The 18847-nt window shown below is 45.2% G+C and overlaps 1 protein-coding gene across 1 annotated transcript in view; it reads left to right on the top strand.

Annotated features, from left to right (window-relative positions):
- Positions 1 to 18783, top strand: part of gls2a (glutaminase 2a (liver, mitochondrial)) — a 46227-nt gene extending 27444 nt beyond the window's left edge. Inside the window, exons 8-18 of the mRNA XM_084333002.1 lie at positions 2685 to 2717; positions 2911 to 2969; positions 11666 to 11732; positions 12021 to 12071; positions 12268 to 12444; positions 13232 to 13363; positions 13473 to 13562; positions 14171 to 14232; positions 14621 to 14697; positions 14872 to 14935; positions 16558 to 18783. Coding sequence (XP_084189128.1) covers positions 2685 to 2717; positions 2911 to 2969; positions 11666 to 11732; positions 12021 to 12071; positions 12268 to 12444; positions 13232 to 13363; positions 13473 to 13562; positions 14171 to 14232; positions 14621 to 14697; positions 14872 to 14935; positions 16558 to 16726 — 981 coding nt within the window. The 3' untranslated portion in view covers positions 16727 to 18783. The remainder of the gene's footprint in view (positions 1 to 2684; positions 2718 to 2910; positions 2970 to 11665; positions 11733 to 12020; positions 12072 to 12267; positions 12445 to 13231; positions 13364 to 13472; positions 13563 to 14170; positions 14233 to 14620; positions 14698 to 14871; positions 14936 to 16557) is intronic.
- The last annotated feature ends 64 nt before the right edge of the window (positions 18784 to 18847 follow it).

The raw sequence follows: 18847 nt of genomic DNA, 5'->3' as shown, positions 1-18847 counted from the left end.
CAGAAGGTTAACCTTTCACTACCACACTACAGAAGGTTAACCGTCTGTAGTGCGGTAGTGAAAGGGTTAACCTTCTGTAGTGTGGTAGTGAAAGGGTTAACCCTTTGTCGTGCGGCAGTGCAAGGGTTAACCCTCTGTATTGTTGCAGTGCAAGGGTTAACCCTTTGGTAGTGTGATAGTGAAAGGGTTAAGGCTGAAATGCAAAACCTCCTATCTGAACATTAAACTTTTTTGAGAAAACAAACTTTCTTGCAGAATGCATTTTTTTTTAGGGATACCCAATACAGTACACTGCTTTTGGCTTTTGGGAAATATCTTGCAGACAGACTGAATAGGTGCAGATAGGAGGTTTCTCATCATCCAAAGTGAAAAAAAAAAAAAATCAGAAATTTGGCAAATAGGAGGTTTTGCATTTCAGCCATCGACATGATTTTCTGGCCCTCGTCCAGCTCACAGCTGTAACATAACCTCCTGTCAGTGCCAGGGATTGAACCAGCAACCCCTTTCAGATGGCCAGGCTGCTGCTGCACCACTAAGAGCATCTCTCCATAATGTATAATACATTTGCTATACTCCATGTAAGCAAATCTAACCAACTATGACGACGTTTGCAAGGAAGTGTGAAAAAGATTTGACCTAAATAAAAGTCTAGCCAGACAAAACCAGAGATATGAGGTCAGGAGCTGCTGTTGCAACATTATAATAATAATAAAAAATAAATAACCTGACCTGACCTGAGTCACTGGCTCCACCCAGAGACCCAATGGCTTAAACTAACATCAGTGACCATGTCGTTATTGGCCTTTATTCTGACCCTTGCACGCGGTTGGAGGGTCCATTACCTGGTCATGTGTATCTTTTCCACTTGTCTTTGTTCACCATCTGACTGGAAAGACAGGCCTGGATGTGGGTCAGGCAGCAGGGGGAGGGGCAGAGTGGAGGAATGACAGGGGAGTGTGCCCTGTCTCTGGCCAATAGCAGCATAGTGATTGGAAGGTGTGTCAACCACCTTTGTGTTTATGTGTGTGTAGTGTGTGCGCATGCGTGCATGTGTGCATGCATGTGCAGCTGTGTCTGCTCATGTGTTCATGTGGCCACATTCATTCAAACCTTTATTTAAAATGAACCTTTAATTGAACCCTTGCACTGAAGAACCATAAGTCCGTTTGGAAGTTTTTTGGACAACCCATATTATTTGCAGTTTTAAAATCAATCCAAATCACGTGGAGTGTGAATGTGACATATCATCAGAAAGTACTCAGCCTCTACTGCCTTTAACTATGAATGAACACAACACTAAATTACCATCTTTTGATAATAAAAATAAAGATAATAAAGAACCCCATTTTCAATTACGCTGAGCATGTAGAAAGACGTCAACAACCAAAGAAAGACAACATACTGTACAATCAACAAGCAAAACAAATAGAAATGCAATCATACAAAACAAACAATATCCAGTTTGTTGCAAGAGATTCCACAAGTGTGCTGCACTGAAACTGAAAGCAGCCTCTCCAAAATCAGTCATAGCGCGAGGAACCTGAAGAAGCAGCCACTCAGTCACCGGAGTGAGTTAAAAGTGGATAAATGTAATATATGGTGGTAATTAGGGGTGTAACGGTAGCCTACACGTATCCATACCCAACCGTTTCGGTAAAGGGACCTTCGGTTCAGTATGCGCTGTGTACCGAACGAATACAACGTTTCTTTAACCACTAACGGAACACACGTGCGTAAAAAATTATTGCGTGTACGGAACTTAATTCAAAACTCCAAGTGCCCCTCCTTCCCAAAAATATAATTCACAGTTCACAGCACACACATATAGCTGCAATAACTCCTCAAAGGTCAATATGCGACGCATGAATAATGCACACGTTTCTGTTTTACAGTGATATGGTTCATTATGAATACATGGAGGGAGAGAGAGAGAGAGAGGGGAGAGGGAGAGAGAGAGAGAGGGGGGAGGGAGGGAGGGAGAGAGAGAGAGGGAGAGAGAGAGAGAAGTCTAAGGTGGTTGACTGCTCTTTGTTTCTCTTCAACGTGTCATATTTTACAATACTTCACAATATTTTACAACCGTTTTGTGCCATACTCAACTCTAATGTCATAACATTTTGTAAAAAAAAATGTCAAAAATTATGCTTTTTTTTTTCAACTAAAATGTTAAAAAAGAGAGAGAGACAGCAAACTACCCAAAGACACATGAACATGTAAATGTAAATTATGGCCATAGTTCACCAACTTGCATGTGTTGACCAGTTAGATTTAAGATAATAATGTCACCTTCCAAGTATTTGATATATCAACCTTTAACCTTTTGGAGGGTAGGTTTATAAAAAGCAGTACGGGAGGTCCGTTCCCTTTTTGGTTATTTTACAACCTGGCAACTGATCTTTAGCTGGATCCTGAAATCCAAGCAGTGTCCTGTGCTCCAGGCCCACGTTACAAGACCTCATATTACCAGCTGGCACGACGCACCATGAGAGAACACTATTAGTCATACCCAGACAGACCGCCACACAAACTCTGTGTCAACACCAATCCCCCTGGTGTCACAACACTCAAACACTGCCCCCTATAGGGACTCCAGGAGATGTGCTGTTGACGTACTGCTACTTCAAAATTGGATTGTAAACAAGCTAAATGTGTTTTTCTCTCTGTCCTTTTGTTTTTGTTTACAGCCTAATTCAAATACGGCGGAGAGGTTTGATTTTGTGAGTAAATCCTTTTGAAATTTCAAACTTTGATGCTAGTTCTATCGTTCTAATAGTGTATATATATTCTGCACAACTGCACAACTGTACAGCCCTGTCCTAATTGTTTACTTACTTGGCAATAAAGACCTTTCTGATCCTGATTCTGATTCTGATTCTATTCGTAAACACTGTTATTGTGTTATCATTGTAGGTTATGGACTTCTTGAAAAGTATGGCTGGTTCAGAATACGTGGGCTTCAGCAACGCAACGTGAGTATCATGCTACAGTTATTGATACAGTTATTATTGATACAGTTATTTATACAGTGATTATTGATACAGTGATTGATACAGTGATTGATACAGTGATTGATACAGTTATTGATACCGTTATTGATACAGTTATTATTGATACAGTTATTGATAGTTATTATTGATACAGTTATTATTGATACAGTTATTATTGATACAGTGATTATTGATACAGTGATTATTGATACAGTGATTGATACAGTTATTGATACAGTTATTATTGATACAGTTATTGATACAGTGATTGATACAGTTATATTATCGTATAGCTTACGCTCTGCACTCTAGTGGAACCACATCCCTTATCAATCTAATACTGAATAATTTTCTTCACATCTACACACCCATCCACCTGGCCACACCCACATCCGCTCCTCTACATAAGCGGGGTCGTGGCCATACTAACAGCTCCTTCCCCATTTTCACCACCGTAGAAGTGACTGTATACACCACTTTCAGTTTAGTGCCGAAATAGTTGTTGGAAAGGAGCTACGTGGACATTGTATCTTATTTTTCTCTCTCTCGCAATTTTACGAGAAAAGCTAAGAAATAATGTTTGCACCTTCGGAGGGTTTGGACGCTCGCAACGTCACCCTTCACCAGCGCTTCACCATCGCTGCGTCGTGGGGCGTCTCCGGCTCCGCGGTCGTGGCAACCAGGTACGCCTGGGCGGCGCCCGGTGGTGAGTTTGCCTCGCCGAGGGGCCGTTGAGCCTCCATCTCCCGTGAGATGGCCTGGTTCCGGGCCTGGTTCCCCTGCCAGTGGACAGTCGGCCGATAAGCCGACAGCTCCTCTGGTGGCAGGGGATTTGCCACGCAGACTCTTCGCCTCAGCCCGCTCTCGTCGTAAGGCGGCGAGCAGCAGGGGCAAACGGCCTGGCTTTGATGTTGTGCTGGAGCCGGACGAGAGTTCTTTTGCCTCGTCTCCATTTCCGATGGAGACTGAGGATTATATGGAGGGGGCGAGAGCTCTCTTGTTCGAAGCCCCAGTAGAGACGTATCACTCTCCCCCTCGGGGAGTGGCAGGGAGTGTTGCGTCTCCTTGGGGTCCCTTGTACTCCAGGGTTGGTCAGGTTGTTCCCCGAGCTCATGGCGGCCGCCGCAGCCGCTAATGGCGTGGCGTTGCCGCAGCCACTGCCAGCACCTGTTCCTGATGACATGATAGGTCATCTCTGGCAACGTCGTCCTGTGAGAGAGACGGCGTTGTCTGCCCATTCTTCCCAGCAATGGAGGCCTACGTGACACAGGGACAGGTAATCTCCCGCATTGTTGGCCTTACCCCCGCCTACGTGCCAGTCACGCGGGTGGTGGGTTTGGTCCAGGGGCTAAAGGATGGGGTGCCTCGGCTTGATAGCCCGATGGCATCCATACTTTGTCCCGAAATGGTGTGGGAGCCGTTGCGAAAGCCGGTTCCCCAAGGGAAATCGGTTAGGCAGATGGCTAATTGGAGTGACCAGGTGTATATCGCCGTGACTCAGAGCCTAGCTGCGACCTCCAACATCGCGCAGCTAGCGCGCTACATGTCGGGGCTGATGGCGGGCGGGTCGGTATTGGATGACCATCAACGATACCTTCACGCCCAGGCGGCTGGAGCCATCCTGCACCTAACCCAGCTGCAGGCGTTAGCCGCCGGGAAGGAGTGCGCCCTGGCCACTCTCTCCCAGCGCCACCTTTGGCTGGAGCAGGCGCGGGTGCTGGAACAGAGGAGGATTCCGCTGCTCACGGCCCCCCTCTCCGAAGCTGGGCTATTCGGGTCAGCCATGCAACAGATGACGGCTGCCTGCAGGGAGATGGAGGAGGAGCGCTCCGTGCTCCAACCCCATTTCCCCCGACCCGATGCCACCGGTGATGTCCGGAAGAAGCAACGCCGGCAGAGGACCGAGACCGTTGCCTCCGCCACCACTGCTGCTGGACCTTCGGCGAAGAAGGCCAGGAGTGGAGGGAGTGCCTCGTCCGCTGCAGCCAGCCGCCCCACGCCCGGAGGTAACGGAAGGGATCGTCGTGAGCAGGCTCCCCAGTGGGGGCAAGCACCGCGCTGCACGCGGCAGGTACCGCTAGTGACTCCCCTGTTTACCCCTGCCCCCCCCCCCCCCCAACATATGATTTTGTTATTAAATAAAAAAAGTCCCTCCTGGTGAGGGACTGGTTTTTGTTACAAAATGTGTGTTTATTCACTATATATTGGGGATACGATGTATAACCCTCACCTAGCTGTGGGGTTGTGTGTTTGCTTAGGGAGTAGGACAATTTTGTTCTGGTCGCCATGTGTGCTTAGCAAGGCCTGTGGCTAGCACTCGGTCAAAAGACTTGTCTTCCCTCATCATGAAGAAGACGGTGTTCTTCTTGCAGTAGTAAGAGTGAACTTTACCTTTTTTATCTGAGGGGGTTGTGTGTATTCTGTTACGTTTGGGAAACATGGCATCGAGTCCACAACCAGGTTGGAGTGTAATCACTATGTAGCTTGTACCGAGGTCTTTGACCCTCTCTTTAAACGTCTGTGTTTTCTCTTTACTTGGTGAAGTATGTAAACACGGGTGACGTGTTCGCACATGAGCCTAAAGCCTTGTATAAAAACCAGTTTTTTCACAAACGAGTTTATCGTCTGTGGCTGGCGTGCAATGGTTGAGCTTATCCTAGTGGACAGGGCCGCCTCAGGGGGTGTGCGAGCAGTGCGGTCGCACAGGGCCTCGCGGGAAGGGGGACCTAGCAAAATAAAAAATAAAAGAAAATAATTTTTTTTTTTTTTTTTTTTTTTTTTTTTTTGCGAGGCCCCCCTTCCCGCGAGGCCCTTTTTCATCACAGACCTAAAATCTAGTTTTGCTTATATGCTTATATATTTCACATTAGACACGTTTGTAGAATGTGTCTGACTTGTTCCTGGGTCTGCAGTGACATACTCACTATTGGAGCTCTGGGGCTCTGCAGCAGACATACTATTGGTTTCAACGAAGGGAGTGGTTACTTACATCATGTGTAGTATGCCGGCGTGAGTCAGCTGCGTTTGACTATTTCGCGCGTGCAGCTTTTGACTATTATGCTTAGTTATGCCAGCCAAGACGAAGAGGACGGTCATTATCAGTCGGTCGGTCACCAAGGAACGTTGACGAAAGGCCTCTCGCTGGCGGGACAAATGGCCGGAGCCTTGTCATGATGCAGTCGGGATATAGCCATGATGATGTCGGCTAGTAGCTAGCATAGCTAAAGGCTAACTAGCGTTAGCTAACCTAGAGACAGCGCATGCAGCCAAGATGAAGAGGATGGTCGTTTGGCAGATGAACTTCGTCAACTCCACGCGGTTGTCTCCATCCTCTTGGACGTTTGGTGAGTTTTTAACCTATTCTATTAACTCTATTCTATTCCCGCCGTGGACATCTCTCTCTCTCTCTCTCTCTCTCTCTCTCTCTGGAGCTAAACTGGCCGACTAGCTGTTGTAGTACTACTAGTAGCTAACGGTGTGTGGCCTGGTGTCAGCACCTGTATGTAGCCGCATAGCTTGCTTCTGCGTTAGCTAATGGTTAGCAATAGCCTGGTTGAGCTAACTGTTAGCCAGTTAGCTGTTTAGCTACGACGTTAGCTGCCGGCTGCGCTCGGCTGGGAACGTTCGTTTGATGCTATCAGTTAGCCTTGAGTTAGCTGTTAGCTTGTGCTACGACCATTGACATTAGCCGTGAGAATAGCAGGGGGTTCTGGCACTCTGACTACAACATCATCTTTGACAGAAGATGTAGTCGGGCCTGCACCATGACAAGGCTCTGGCCATAGCTTATTTTTGTCCTGACAGCGAGAGGCCTTTCGTCAACGTGGAGACCTGTGTTGCGGCCTTTCGCCCTGCGTTCCTTGGTGCAGGTAAGATTAATGAAAATGTCATGACATTACCCCACTCTTCCTTCCTTCCCCTCCCGAATGTTTTGTTAATAACGATGTTTTTTTCCAGGCAAAACATATGTTACTTCACAACATTTGGAGATACGACATGTGCTGTGTGTGAATTCATTGTCTTGGTCGTTTGTGTAGCTTGGGTAGCGTTGGGCCGTTGGCCAAAGCTGTGTGTGGCCTGGTGTCAGTAGCCTACCTGGCTAGCCTTTAGCTGTCGGCCATTGGCTCCTTGCTGCTTTGTTTTCTCTGGTATAGACCCTCTTCTCTTTGGATTTAAGTGTTGATCTTTGTCCTTTTGGATCTATGTATATTCATGTTGCCTTTGTGAAGTTATCTTTTCCTTCTGTTTTGTTCTTTCATTAAAAGTTGAATATCCTTTAGGGGGTCATCTTTGCTTATCTCTCTCATACATGCTCTCTCTCTAACACACATGCTCTCTCTCTCTCTCTCTCTCTCTTTCTAACACACACAGTCTGCCTATGGCGGCCTTTCTCGATGGCGTTTAAATCTCGCACAGGGCCTCGCATTTCTCCCAGGCGGCCCTGCTAGTGGATATACGCTTTTTCATGTAGCATGCTAGATAACTGGTATCATGCGCTGCTTGTTGTTTTCATCGTATCTGGGGTATGGGGTCATAAGGGGGTGAACTGATAAACCCCTCCCCCCATTTTTTCTGATTGGCCAGGGGGTTGGACCTCCTGTTCTTCGGTCTTCCTGTCACGCTGTCGGGTCAGCGCGTCACACCGTCACAGGGTGGGGGAGGGAGTTCCCTGGTCCCACGGCATATTTGGGCAGGTGGGTCACGGAATTTCCCCGGCCATAGAATACGTCACTGGCCGCGTTTCTATTGGTCGCGAGACTTCTGTGAGTTTTTTTCAGGCTCCATGTTGTGGACCGCTGTCATTGTCAAGATTGAGTTATGCGGTGCGTTGGAAACTGTTGTTTTCTGCTTTGCTCTCTATTGCATATGTGTTGAGCTTTTGGTCACGTGGCTCAATGTTTACATATATCTTTTCAATTATTACTCACGTGGGAGGTCTCTCTGGGGGTTCCCTGTCTCCTCTCTTTTATACAGAGCAGTGTTGACAGGGTTTTTTCCCTCAGACGCGTCATATGGGACCCATGTCTATATGGGACCCATGTTTTGGCCAGCTTCCTGCCGCTCGTCCCAGGCGGCGTGGAGGGAACGTTATCTGGTTTCTTGTTAGAATTACCATTGATGTGTTTTGGGTCTTGACGTGTACATGGCGCTGGCCCTGGGTGCTTTCAGTGTGGAACCACGCATGGGCTGGCGCGCCTTGGTTGCTCATTATAAAAACGGCGTTTTTTTGTAGAGCGACTGGGATGGAGATTTTATCTCTTCCGAGCGCCAGTGTACTAGGTTAGTCTCGACGAACTCTCGCTCATCTCTGGGGGGAGATGACGGAGTAGATCAAAGCATTGGCGGAGGGGTCTCACGCCCATGGGGTGGGCCACCGGGCACGGTGCGTTCATGTTCTGACCATCTTGGTGGCGCCCTCTGTGATGTTTTAGATCGACGCGCGTGCCTACCCCCCTCTTAGGACTGGGGATGGCGGCGTGACTAGGACACGGGACTGGTTCTGGTCGCGCCGGACCATGTCAGTTAACCTGTTGTCCGCCGGGGAGCGAGCGGATCTGTTGTTCTGGTGCCCTGAAGGACTTTGTGCTTTTTCGGGGGGGAAATGCCGGGTCGGCCCGGGCATCGCGGAGATTGATGTTATGGAGGTGTGTGTCGTGGGTACGTCACTACGAGTTATCCTTCGCAGTTGTTTGGTCCATATTGTGTTGTACCTTGCGCTGTGCTAAGGGGCCTGGTCCTTCTCCATTCTTTTTCGCCCCTCCCTTCCCCTGCTCGGCGGGGCTGGGAGGGGGCTGTCGAGGTGGTTCTATTGTACCCCTCTGGCATCCCTGTGTACGTCCCGGTCCGCCGGGCCCAGGTCCGGACTCGTTCTCGTCGACCTGTTGGTTTGGGTTAACCCCTTCTTGAAAACGGAAACACTTGTACTGCCTGTATAGCCGGTGTATACGCGCAGTTGTGTTTCAGAGTTTTTTTCTTGGGGGGGTTAAGGGAACAACCGCCTCCTGTTAAACTAAACATAGGGGGGTGGTTGATTCCCCGGTGTGTTGGTAGCAGAGTCGACTCTCGGGTTTAGGCCGGGCTTGACCCCGGCTGCCTGCGAGTGTGCCCCCGCGCTTTTCATGACGTCTGCCAATCGTGTCAGCCTTCTCTACCTCGACCTCTCTAGGGGGTCGGGTTTTGTGGAGGCTGCGACATGGTGCACAGCATACCGAACACCCCTTCCGCCGGGGTGCTGTTCACAGTAGACCCCTTAGGCGCCTGTCTAGTCCGCAGTGCTCCGGGCACAGGTCAAATTATGCTCTTGGCCTGGTGCCAGGATTGAGGGATCAACCTCTTGGGGTTGTCTCCCCGGTGAGCCGACTGGCCCCACAGTGTTGTGGGGGTGTAGCCTCTGTAGAGTGCTTCAAGCCCAACTTGCAGGTTAAACCCTACTCTTCCATTATGGGTAGTTTACATCATTGGTATCTAATTTAATTATTTATTATTTTCCATTTGACGCCGGAAATGCCACTCCGAAAGGGGTAAAAAGGTCCACGCACGAATAACATGCACGCGCGAATCAAAAAAGCTTATCAGAGCTATCAGGGCCATGACGTCACGTCGGGTATCTTTCCCCTACTTCTGATCCACTACAAGGAGTTTTGACGAGTGCAGAAAGCTATTTCCTTGATCCAAATGGACGCCTTACAAGACGCAAATGGGTTTAATCGTCGGGAGACTTTGATGGACCAGCTACAACTGGTTGAAACAAGGTAGTTATAATGTTTTTAATGTCGTAAAAAAAGAACTACATTTACCACTAGGCAGCCTGTTGTTCAGTACAGCAGCGCTACTGGTCTGTGGGCTGTCGCCTTATCCCCGGGTCATAGTATCAAGCTGGCTATATGGCTCTGGCTAACGTTACCCCGCTAACGTTAGCATTATGTCTACTGTCGTGCATGTAAAAGAGTTTTGGGAACGAGTAAAATGTGTAGGTCCTCTTCTCAGACCTGTGAGGCAAAGCACTGCTGCACACACACCCTGCGGCTAGCAAGCTATGCGCCCCGGCATGTTGATACGATAGTAGCCCCTTTAGCTGCACTCGGTGCATCAGTGACGATAGCTATGAGCTAACTAATGCTACAAGCTCAAACACTTTATAACTACTACTATTGTCGTGTCCATAAGTTCCTTGGCAGAATACTTGTGATGACAAAGGTATACAAAGAGGAGAGAACCATTTTAAATCGGGTGATGTTATGAGTTTCGGCTACCAAGCTAAGCTAAGCTACGTTAGCTAACTTAGCTAGCTTCTAACGGTGTATACACAATATGTACAACGACACAATGATTTTCATTAGTACAAATATGGTAACATGGTTGTGGCTTTTACAAATAGTGGTTAGCTTTAGAGATGGATGGCTATGATCACGGAGCAATAGTGTTGTTAGGTGAAACATTTTCATTCATTACTCCTCGGCTCTCTGCCTGCCACTAGCTGTGTGTGACTCTCAGAGTGCCCTGCACCTGCCGTGACGACATCATTTCGATTACACGTGCACGTTATGAACCATTGATTAAAATATCCATGTGCGTGGTGATTGTGTTGGGCAGACAAAATGTTTGATAAAAACGCTAAAACTGGGTCAATTTCAATATTTTTTTCTTCTTCTTCATGAAAGTCACCGTTGGCCTAGTCCACATTGTTTATTGAACAAAAATACAACCTGCAAGTTGGCCTTTCAGGGCGGCGTGCTGTAGGGGGGAAGGGCCTGCTCTTGGATTGGGCCCTGTCCGATACGCTGGCGATGTGGGGGGTGGTGTCACTAGTGACCGTCTGGTGGGGTCTCGATGCTACGGCATCGTTGGCCTCACCAAGCCCCCTTTCCGGGGGGTCCTGGCCCTCAGGCTGTTCCTGGGGCTGGGTCCTCCTCCTCGCTCCGCTGCTATGGCCTTGCCACGGGGTTGGGTTCTTGACCTTTGACCCTGTGATGTTAGGGGCTGTAACAGGTTTTTTTTCTTCCCGTTCGTTCCCTAGTGGCATGTGGGATGCGCGCCTGAGTGGTCGCGGGTCCTTCTGTGTGAAGGTAAGTCCCACGATCTGCTCACCCTGTGCGTTGAGATGCTAAACCCTCTTCACACAGTCGGATCCGATTCCCTCCCATCCCCCTCTAGGGGGGTCCGGGGGCTCGGGTCCTCCCCGGTTCTGATGGTTGTGGGGGGCCTCAGCGGGTACATTTGTTGAGCTTCCGCTCTGCTCAGCTCCTGTGTTCCACTAGAGTGCAGAGCGTAAGCTATACGATAATATAACATACGGTTATCCTATAACCATAGTTATGAGTATAGCGAGCGCTCTGCACTGACTCACTGAGGACCCCGTGGTCTTCGCCTTCGGTGGTGAAAGACTTGGGAAGGAGCTGTTAGTATGGCCACGACCCCGCTTATGTAGAGGAGTGGATGTGGGTGTGGCCAGGCGGATGGGTGTGTACATGTGAAGAAATGTATTTAGTATTAGATTGATAAGGGATGTGGTTCCATGCAGAGCGCTCGCTATACTCATATAACTATGGTTATAGGATAACCGTATGTTATTATTGATACAGTTATTGATACGGTAACGTTATTGATACAGTTATTGATACAGTGATCGTTGGTCCTGTATCATGTGAATCGCGGCTTCAACACCTCTCGTCACACAGGTTCCAGTCTGAGAAGGAGACCGGCGATCGGAACTTTGCCATCGGTTATTATCTCAAAGAGAAGAAGGTGAGTCGTAGGGAGTGTGTGGGAACGTTAAAAACTCACTCATATGTATTGACAGACACTTCAAGCTGTGTTCTTCATTATCTTTTGTGTTCATTTATTTTATTTACTTTTTTATTTTCTTTCACAGCAATTATCTTTGTATTTTAATCAGATTTTTTCATTGTTATTTTTGATTCTTTTATATTTTCACTATTTAACTTCTTTTCATTGTAAATTAAATTGTACTTGTGCTGCATGATGACTACATTAGCATCTAATCTAATCTTCTCTCTCTCCATGTGTTTGCAGTGTTTCCCCGAGAATGTAGACATGATAGCAGCCCTTGACTTCTACTTCCAGGTAAGAATGAAGTGTTTTTGTTGTTGATTGTTCAATAGAATTTTCTTAAAAATGTTCTGCAGTTAAAATGATGAAATATTTAATTAATAAAAAAAAAAAAAAATGGCGAGATATTCTAGCCTCCTTGTGTGCAGTGAACTTATTTGTGTATGTATTGACCCGGAGAGGTTTGATCGTTTTATCGCTTTCGTTCCAGCTGTGCTCCATCGAAGTCACCTGTGAGTCGAGTAGCGTCATGGCTGCCACTCTGGCCAACGGGGGCATCTGTCCAATTACAGGCGAGCACGTGCTGAGTCCTGAGGCCGTGCGCAACACGCTGAGCCTCATGCACTCCTGTGGGATGTACGACTTCTCGGGAGAGTTCGCCTTCCACGTGAGTTCACAGGAAATAATAGAAGGATTTATTCATATCGGCTATTTGGAATCATAAATGCCTCCACAGCACGGAAAGGTAACAACGATACTTACAAAGGAGTATTGCGGTAATTTGATGGTACCGTTTGATGGTATCGTTTGATGGTATCGTTTTATGGTATCATTTGATGGTATCGTTTGATGGTCATTTCAGTTTTGCCGCGGCACCTTCCACTGTGTCAATTATCTACCATGATATTGCCCACACTCCTACACAGAGCTGCCACCACTACACCTGTACGACTCGGCCTGCAAAACAGAGTTCGACAATGGAATGTCGTCCACATACAATGTTATAATACAATGAAAACCATTGTTGAAACTATTTACCATTTAATGGTAAATTGTGCATTCATATAGCGCTTTACAATTTTGTTCCTCACATTCACCCATTGACTCACACATTCACACACCATGCAAGGTGCCGACCTGCTCATCGGGAGCCGTTAGGGGGTTAAGTGTCTTGCTCAAGGACACTTCGACATGCTGCCCGGGGAGGAGCGGGAATCGAACCCGGGAACATCCGGATTACCAGACGACTGCTCTACCTCCCCCATCATGATACAAATGTTAATAATATGGAATTTTCCATAATTTGTTGACCAGAAAATTATGGAAATAACTCAGGAAAGATGACATAATCACGTGCCCATACTGTGTTGCAATGAGGCTTTTTACACTGCACTTAACCCTTTCACTACCACACACTACAGAAGGTTAATATTGTTTGACCCTCTGTCACTCAGGTGGGGTTGCCGGCCAAATCGGGCGTTTCGGGGGCCGTGTTGCTGGTGGTGCCCAACGTCATGGGGGTGATGTGCTGGTCGCCTCCCCTGGACCGGGTCGGTAACAGCGTTCGAGGCATCCACTTCTGTCAGGTACTGCTCACTCAGTGGCATCGTCGACCCCCCTCCTCCATATTGTTAAATGACTTGGTTGAAATGTCATTATTTCTTATATTCAATCTTGTTTTTAACCTTTGATCAGGAGCTGGTGTCCCACTTCAACTTCCATAACTACGACAATCTGAGACACTTTGCTAAGAAGCATGACCCTAGAAGACCCGATGATGACCCTGTAAGAACTAACTGTAGTTTTATATGTACTGTATATATGGACGTATGTATGTATGTATGTATGTACTGTATGTATGTATGTATGTATGTATGTATGTATGTATGTATGTATGTATGTATGTATGTATGTATGTATGTATGTATGTATGTATGTTTGCATGTATGTATGTATGTATGTATGTATGTTTGCATGCATGCATGTATGTATGTATGTATGTATGTATGTATGTATGTATGTATGTATGTATGTATGTATGTATGTATGTATGTATGTATGTATGTATGTTTGCATGTATGTATGTATGTATGTATGTATGTATGTATGTATGTATGTATGTATGTATGTATGTATGTATGTATGTATGTATGTATGTATGTATGCTTTATGTATGTATTTATCTGTGTATTTATCTGTGTGTATCTTTGTCTGTCTATCTATATATCTGTCTGTCTACTGTATATATCTACTGTATCTATCAATCTAATCTATCTATTTACTCTATCTATATCTAAATATGAATTAAAAACCATAATATTCTAACATATATATATTTGTAACCCTTATTATAAATAAATCCATCAACCTATATTTACCGTGTCCCCCATTAGAACAGGTCTGTGGTGAGCCTGATGTTCGCTGCCTACAACGGTGACGTCACCTCCCTGAGGAGGTATGTGTATACGGAAGGACACAAACCCGGCCTGTTTTTCTTCATCATTAATAAGCTCCTTTGGCTCCAGACTGCCGGACTACAGTCCAATGATACCATCTTAATAATTCCTTTGCCCGCTTTGTTTTAAACTAATCTTCTTTCATATTAGCGTAATACAATTCAGTTTTTGTACTTCTGTAATGTCAGGAAGACACTTTGGTTAACCTTTTACTCTTCTCTCTCGCCACGCCCCCCCTATCTCTCTTTCCCCCTCTCTCTCCCACCCCCTCTGTCTCTCTCCCTCTCTCCCCCCCCTCTCTCTCCCCCTCTCTCTCTCCCCCTCTCTCTCTCCCCCTCTCTCTCTCCCTCTCTCTCTCCGGCCTGCCTCTCTCGGCCATCCCTTCAGGTTTGCCCTTTCGGGTGTGAACATGGAGGAGAGGGACTATGACTCTCGCTCAGCCATCCACGTGGCAGCTTCTGAAGGTATAACGCCTCGCCGACGGTCCTTTCCTTCCTTAATAAGACCTGGTATTTAGACAAGTGAATTTGCATAACAGTGGATTATGATCTGATCTGGGTATTAAATACGGTGTTGATGAATGACTTGCGGGGGCTGAAAATGGATTTGTCTTATTTTTTTTCCACATCACATCATAGGTCATTTGGATGCGGTCATCTTCCTTACCGAGGTGTGTAAAGTGAATCCCTACGTTAAAGACAGGTAAGGATCCGGACACTCCTACACCCTTTCCTGTCTACCCATCTTACCCGTTGTCTTACCTGTTGAGTCCTCTTCTAACCTAACTCTTGACCTAAATTATTATAGTATTCGATACTCTGTTTAAGCTAATCAAATTTGTAGCAACCAAGATGATTTGACCAGCGCATTCTTGCCTCCGATATCCACAACACTATCCAACTACAGAGGTGGAGAGAGTCCTGAAATGTATTGCTCAAGTAGAATGACTTTTTCTTTAGTTACTTTAATTGTTCAGAAAATTAATCAAGTCAAATTAAGAGTAGCGCGCACAATTTTTTTTTTAAATCTTTCAAATGAAAATCATTCAAATGTTACAAAATGGCCTCCTCGAAATGTATTGCACTCTTCTAGCGGCATGATCTTTGCAAATAGATTGATATTTATATTTAATTCGTCTAAGGTAAACAAAGCTAGCATCAGTTATGACAAAGTAAAGTCCAGAATGATTGTTTTACAATAAATAAATAAAATCGATCTCATTGTACTTACTCCTCGTAAAATAACACTTAGGCTACTCAAGTAAATGTAGTAGATACTGTACTACTACTCACCTAGAAGTGAAAGTACAAAAGTACTCAGAAATAAGTGTTCTCAAATACTAGTAAAAAAAAGTATAAAGACTACCCCTCTAACCTCTTTACTATTATGCACCCTAATACTATGCTACTACTCTTATACTGCTACCTATCTTGCTAATATGTCTATAGTATACTACTACGCACTCAAGAGTGTAACACTCAAGTTCGACATTATTTGACAAACAATGCCACTGACCCATAGCTGCCAGAGATGTAGCCTTCCTGCTGACTTGTTGTCAATCTGACAACCTGTAAGTCGCTTTGGATAAAGCGTCAGCTGAATGACATTGTAGTACATTGTAACTCGAGTAATTGTAACTAGTTACGTTCCACCTCTGTCTGTCTATCTGTCGACTAAAGACACACTTCTTCAATTAATATCTGAAATGGAAAGAAAAATACGGAAAATAACTAAAACAATAACCTTCTCACTGTCTTCTATATCATGCACTCTCCCTAATATACGAATATGTCTCTACCACTATGCACTCAACACCATAGCACTCAAGTGTCAACACTTTGATGAACATTGTTACTAGGGATGCACCGATCCAATATTGATATCGGATATCGGCCCCGATATGAATTAGCTAGATCGAGTATTTTTTATGCTTTATTCAATCAATTGTATTACAAAATATATATATATATGTACAGATGACAACATTTTGTTTCACTAAGTTAGGAAAGTAATGTTTTAAGTCAAGCCTGATGTTGCCTTGCACAAAAGAATGATCCCAGTATCTTCCACACAGTGAGGCATACGGTGTATTAATTGAACAATGGGTATTGGATCGGTACTCGGTATCGGCCGATACCCAAAGCCCAGGTATCGGTATCGGGACTGAATAAGTCGGATCGGTGCATCCCTAATTGTTACTCAGCTGAAAGAGTTGTACCCTCTTCGTACAAGAACTTGTAATTCGCTTTGGATAAGAGCGTCAGCTAAGTGGCTAAGTGGCTAAATGTAAATGTAATGAACCTCACCTTCTTCCGCTTCATCAGATGGGGCAACACACCGCTGGACGACGCCATGCAGTTTAGCCACGACACGGTGGTGACCGTCCTGCGGGAGTACCAGAGCATGTGCCCCGACACGCAGTCGGACGCGGAGAGACAGAAGACCTCACTGGACACACGTCTGGCTCGAACCCATGATTATACTAATCAGTGACTTGTTGTATAGAGACTAAGGACGTCTACTAGGGGTGTAAAATATTTGACCCCACAACGATTCGATTCGATTACGATTCTTCAGGCAACGATTCAATGCATCGTGAAATCTCTTCATTTGACCACGATTTGATTTGATTCGATTCGATACATTTTCGATCAGTTAATTCCCCCCAACATTTTTAATACACAAATGTGGCTGGGGAAACTGATTCACTCAGCATGAATGGACTATAGGTCAATAAAAAAAATCGACCTAAAAATAAATTATATTTTATTATTTTATAATCGATTCCAACATCGATGCAGTTGAATCGTCACCTTAGGATCGATGCATTGCAATGCACACCCTAATGTCTACACTGCCCTGCAAGAAGCTATCCAGTGATTTTGTAGTTAATTCTTTATACCCCTTTTCTAAAAAAAAAAAAAAGAAGAGCAAGATCGAACTCTGAAACTTTGTCACATGATAAAACAGATATTGAGAAGCTCAATTTCACTTGTAACTCAATTTAGAAACATATTGGGATTACTGTGGTTAGCTTCTGCAGGGCAGTACAGTTTATTAACCCTTTTAGCTGTACGACTTTTGGAATGTTTTCTATCCTAGGAATTGTCAGTAGCGCATTGTTCTCAGTTCTTTAGATCGTATACCTGGAAGGGTTAAATACACCTTGTGACCCCTGTGCACCTTCAAGAGGGTTGAAATGGATAAAGGGTAGATGAATGAATGTATATTTAGTAAGGCACACTACACTATTGTTGGGACGATGATCTGTCTCAGACACTGTAAAATGCAGTAACTTAGGGTGAGTTCAGAATGTCTGACTGCTATCGCTATTTCCTACTCATTGACAATGTTGTCGAAGGGTAGAGTCCCTTCTCAACGCGTTAAGTAGGACATCGGGCTATGGGGCCAACATTCTGCACTTGCCCTTTAAAGCTTGAGATATTGTGTAATGCAGATATTAATTATTTTTTTATTGCATTTGTTTCTGTATGTGGAAGGAATTATTCATGGATGTAACTGAACATGTATTTTTTGTAAAACAAAAATATATATATATATAAAAAAATATGTAAAGTATCAGCGTAGTATTGTATAAGACAGCAACACGTAATCAGTTGCTTTTCTGGTGGAAGATGCTTTTGACCATTGACTAAAGAAACTATACTTTTGTGCACATATAGCCCTCATTGGAAATGCCACTGTGATGTAAATATATAAGCTTAATGTGTCCAATGTTAATATATATTTGTTCGATATTGAAATATGTCATGATGATTCACTGCTGTCAATAGCAGCTTAATAACTTATTGTATTAGTACCGTGGGCCTACATTTCATGCTTCTCAGTAATGATGGCACAATAACTCCGGAACTGTAGCTTTGTTATACTATTTATTAGTGTAGGAGTCCTAGCTGTGCCAATTATTCTACCTCAACAGGAAGTCATTTATTTCTGTATGCAATGGGGTTGAAACCTTGCAATGGTAGCAGCCCCTTGGTGGAAACTCACTCCTTAAGTGAAAACCCATCTCCACTTCACCACCCGAATTTGGAATCCATTTCAGGTGGCAGAATGGATGAGGCTGTGGAATTTAACCTACGCGGTCGCGTGGCGCTGGCTGGCGAGAGGCTCACGTTTCTGGGGAGGGACAGGTGTAAGAGTGCAAAGGGCCTGCGAGTGTCTAGTGACCACCGTTACTGGCACGCGGAGGAATGTCTGCAGAATGTAAACTGGCTGGTGAAGTCTGTTTCCCACAGGCCAGGTCAGCAGATATTAGAAATGGGTGAGAGTTCGCGATGTTGGGTAGTGATGTCACTTGTGAAATTGCAATCTTGTCCTCTCTTTGGGTGTAAATGCTCTTATTTGACCCTTTTTAACCGTCTCCACAGTACTACTACTTATGCAGCATAGTACCGGTACTGTAGGTCAAGATGAATCTAACCCAGTCTTAGCATTAAGTGCCTGACCGTGCTGTACTGTTAAGCGACATCATGAGCAGTGTCTATAATCAAATCATTTAAACTAATGCTATTTATTCATTGTCCTGTTTTGATACACGTGTAATTTAAACAAATGTCTGTGCCGTTTTAATGAAATGCCTCCTCGGGTCTA

The sequence above is a fragment of the Notolepis coatsorum genome, assembly GCF_963971535.1.
Source record: "Notolepis coatsorum genome assembly, chromosome: 17".
Lineage (NCBI taxonomy): Eukaryota > Metazoa > Chordata > Actinopteri > Aulopiformes > Paralepididae > Notolepis > Notolepis coatsorum.
The sequence above is the reverse complement of the archived record's forward strand: the minus strand, read 5'-3'. Positions and strand labels throughout refer to the sequence as shown.